Source organism: Hippocampus comes, unplaced genomic scaffold (genome assembly GCF_001891065.2).
Source record: "Hippocampus comes isolate QL1 unplaced genomic scaffold, H_comes_QL1_v1.1 scaffold35, whole genome shotgun sequence".
NCBI classification, from domain to species: Eukaryota; Metazoa; Chordata; class Actinopteri; order Syngnathiformes; family Syngnathidae; genus Hippocampus; species Hippocampus comes.
This window is the reverse complement of record NW_017805279.1, coordinates 75,733-79,384: the sequence shown is the minus strand read 5'-3', so window position 1 is coordinate 79,384 and position 3,652 is coordinate 75,733. Positions and strand designations below refer to the sequence as shown.

General features: G+C 45.6%; 1 protein-coding gene across 1 annotated transcript in view; it reads left to right on the top strand.

Annotated features, from left to right (window-relative positions):
• Window positions 1–3,652, top strand: part of LOC109516315 (microtubule-actin cross-linking factor 1-like) — a 137,177-nt gene that overhangs the window by 66,508 nt on the left and 67,017 nt on the right. Inside the window, exons 42-43 of the mRNA XM_019870778.1 lie at window positions 1,260–1,401; window positions 2,362–3,077. Of these exons, the coding sequence (XP_019726337.1) occupies window positions 1,260–1,401; window positions 2,362–3,077 (858 nt within the window). The remainder of the gene's footprint in view (window positions 1–1,259; window positions 1,402–2,361; window positions 3,078–3,652) is intronic.

Below are 3,652 nucleotides of genomic sequence, written 5' to 3'. Positions count from 1 at the left end.
GAGAGTAAGCGAAGTAAGAAGTTCAAGCGTTTCAAAGCTCAACCTTCCGAATCACACGCAGATCAGAAATACCCAGAGGAACCGAAGCGTGGCTCTCTTGAAGAAAAGCCTTCAGACAAGACGAAAGTTGGTGATTCTTGCGAGGAACTCGCAAGACAACCGCATCATCATCCCGAGGCCCAGTCTGGTGCTTGCGGCACAGGAGCAGAACTAGAGAAGAAAGAGCGTCTACCACACAACGTTACTACTACCAGAGGTCTTGAAGTTAAGTCTCCAAAAACCATCCCCCTCCTCTCAGAAGAGGTGTCAGCTGACTCCGGATCAACAGGACCTCCCGAGTCACTTCAAGCTTTTGCCAGTCAAGGAGCAGCAGATGATGAAGAAGTGATGTTAAGTGAAGATGAAGTGGAATCCACTTCTGGCAAGGTATTTAGGCTGAATCCGATCTCCTGCAGACAACACTCGAGCTGGAAAACATGGAAAACATTTTCAAAAGTTCCGGAAACGAAGATTCCAATTCAAAGCATTTGAGGAAACCTGAAAGGGCTGAATCTGAGTCTGAATCGAAGCTGGCCAAACCTGTTGTTGATGTCCCTGAATCTGCATCTGAAGATGATGATGCTGAACTGTCTAGGTTGGTCTATGACCTCTCTGAGGGAGGTCTGATGACGGAAGACGGTGAAAAGTTGCTCCCTGACGAAGCGGTTGCTCAGGGCATCCTTCCCGGTCACACTGCGGTCAAATTAATGGCTCACATAGGATTATTTGGTGGTTTCCTCGATGCTAAAAGCGGTGAGTCTCTGAGCATAGATGACATCATGAAGGAAGGTTTACTGGATGAAGAACTGATGTGGAGTGTCCTAAAGTCAGATAAAACACTTGCAGGCATCGTGGATGTGGAGAAAAATCAGATATGTGGGGTTAGGGAGGCAGCTCAAGCTGGTTTGATTGATGGCACCACTGCAACTCGACTCCTCGAAGCCCAGGTGGCGTCTGGAGGTATAGTGGACCTCCATAGGGATAAGAAAGTCTCCGTTACCTTGGCTTCAAACCTTGGACTGATAGAGGACCATCAAAGAGAAACACTTCTTGCACTTGAGAAGGCGTACCAAGGAAAAGTGAGCGGGACTGAAGTAGCCCTCACTAAAGCCGGTTTACAGCTACAGATGGAAGGCGTTATTGACCCAGAGACTGAGTGTCCTGTTCCTTTGGAACAAGCCATTGAGAAGTGCTTAATAAACTCCACACATGCATTTCAGGTGTTGCTTAGACAGGTGGCCGAGGGCGGGATAATCCATCACGCTTCGGGAATGAGGCTGTCAGTGTCTGATGCCGTAGACAGAGGTCTTGTGGATCGATCACTCGCTCCCGGCTTGGAGGAGATCGAGTGGGCTTACCAAGGTAAAGGCAGCTCCTCAAACATGGAGGCTGTCGTTTTACAAGCATCAACTGGAGCAATTTTTGACCCCCAGTCAAGATGTAGAGTCACATTGAGCGAGGCTGTTATTCGGGGGCTTCTGGATGAGGAGGTTGCAAATGAAGCTATGGCTTCAAACACAGCGACGCAGGGGGTGCTTGACCCCCAAACCGCTTTGATTTTGCCTTACTCAGACCTTGTAAGAAAGGGTAAGATAGACATTGAGACGGGCAAGCGATTTTTGGAAGTGAAACCATTCAGTGGGATAGAAAACAAACAAACAAAGTGCCACATGACTCTTTCTGAAGCTTTATATGCAAAACAAGTTGACCCAATTCCAGCTCTGAGACTGCTCCAATGCCAAGCAGACAGTGGTGGCATTGTTGATATAACCACTGGCAAAAGACTTCCTCTACGTGAAGCATCTGAAAAGGATTTGGTCTCTGAGGAGATGAGTTTAGAAATTGCCATTTACCAGATTATGAAAGGCGGTTTAGTTAATCCAGCAAATGGTCAGCAAGTTTTGAATCTCAGTGATGCAGTTGCTTTGCGGCTGATTTCTAGTGACATGGCTTCAGAAATCAAGGAAAAATTGACTCTTTTGAAGATAAAAAATGATGATGATGATGATGATGCACCCGCTATCACCTCATCACGAAGCATAGACAGCCCAGATATGCCTTCATGGGGTAGTGTAGAACCTTTGACTTCTTCAGAATCCATTGACGTCATAACCGAAGTAGACAAGCCACTGGAGTCAGATCTGTCCATCGACCTTTTGAGTAACTTTGCTGCAAATGTTGAGAAGAGAATACAGCAAGCCCTAGAGGAGGCCATACCACAGATTGCTACAGCAAAGACGATTCTGAAACCAAAGACAGTAGAAGAGTTACAGATAAACACAAATGAACAAAAACGATGTACACCTGAACGTTTGGTTCCAGAATCGATTCATGCATGTGACAGAGATTATGACGACATTAATGAAGAAGACACAACAAAGTCAGATGGGATCCCTAAGAAGTTGCTGTCTAAATCCAGTGATGCGAAAGTTATGTCGGTCATAGACTTTGATTGTCCACTGACTGACTCCAGAACATCTGATGAGGAAGAACACATCAAACCAAGTGACGAGGACTGTAAGATGGGGGAAGTTGTAGCGAGGAATGATGGAGAAACAGAAAATATTTTGACCTTTGAAATGCAGGCTACTTCTGCCATGGAGCAGCAAGAACTGATGTTGGAGGAGGCCCTATTGCAAATCGGTAGCTCAGATAAGATTCCTGAACCACCGAATGCAGATAAACTACAGAAAAGTCAACAGAGCACAGATGAACAAAAACAAAGCATACCTGGAGGTTTTGACGCAGCGTGGATTCACGAATGTGACTCTAATGTTAACAAAAGTGTTATGGAAGAGGACAGGAAAAAATCAGATGGTAAACTTGAGAAGATGCTGGGTATGCATAACGTTGTTGGTCCGCTGACTGACTCGAAAACAGTGGACCAGAAGGATGATAAAAAAGAACGAGTTCAAACAAGTGAGGAGGAAACTAGTGTGCAGTATGTCGCAGAAGCCAATGATGGTGAAAGAGAGAATATTTGCATTGAAACCGAGGCTCTTTGTGCCTTGCAGCAGCCAGAACTGCTACTGAAGAAGGCAGTGCGGCAAATTGATGGGACAGAAAGGATTCCTCAACCCGCGGCTGCAGACAAATCACGAGTAAGTCAGCAGAGCACAGATGGGCAAAAAGGTGCCACACCTGAAAGTTGGCTTCGAGAATCAATTCAAGCGCACGACATGTTTATTGAGAACGATGACGCTGATGTTGATAAAAGTGTGAAGGAAAAGGATGGACAAATGTCAGGTAGGAAACTGGAAAAGTTGCACTCTAGATCGGGTGATGAGAGAAGTACGTTGGCCCAGATCACAGATGGTTCATCAAGTGACCCCCTAAGAACACGCAACAAGGAAAGCAGGATGGGCGATGTCGAGAGGAACGATGCCGAAAGAGAGAAAACTTTGAGCTTTGAAAAAGAGGCTTCTTTAGTCATGGAAAAGGAAGAACCGCTATTTGAGTCTTTGGATAAAGAAAGTAAAACCAAGAAAAAGAAGAGGAGTAAAAAGAAGGCAAAGGTAGCAGAGGAAGACGATAAAACACAGCAACCAGAAATCAAACTTGGACCTGAAACCTGTCAGCCAGAGAAAGCATCGTCGAGTCACGGCAAGACATT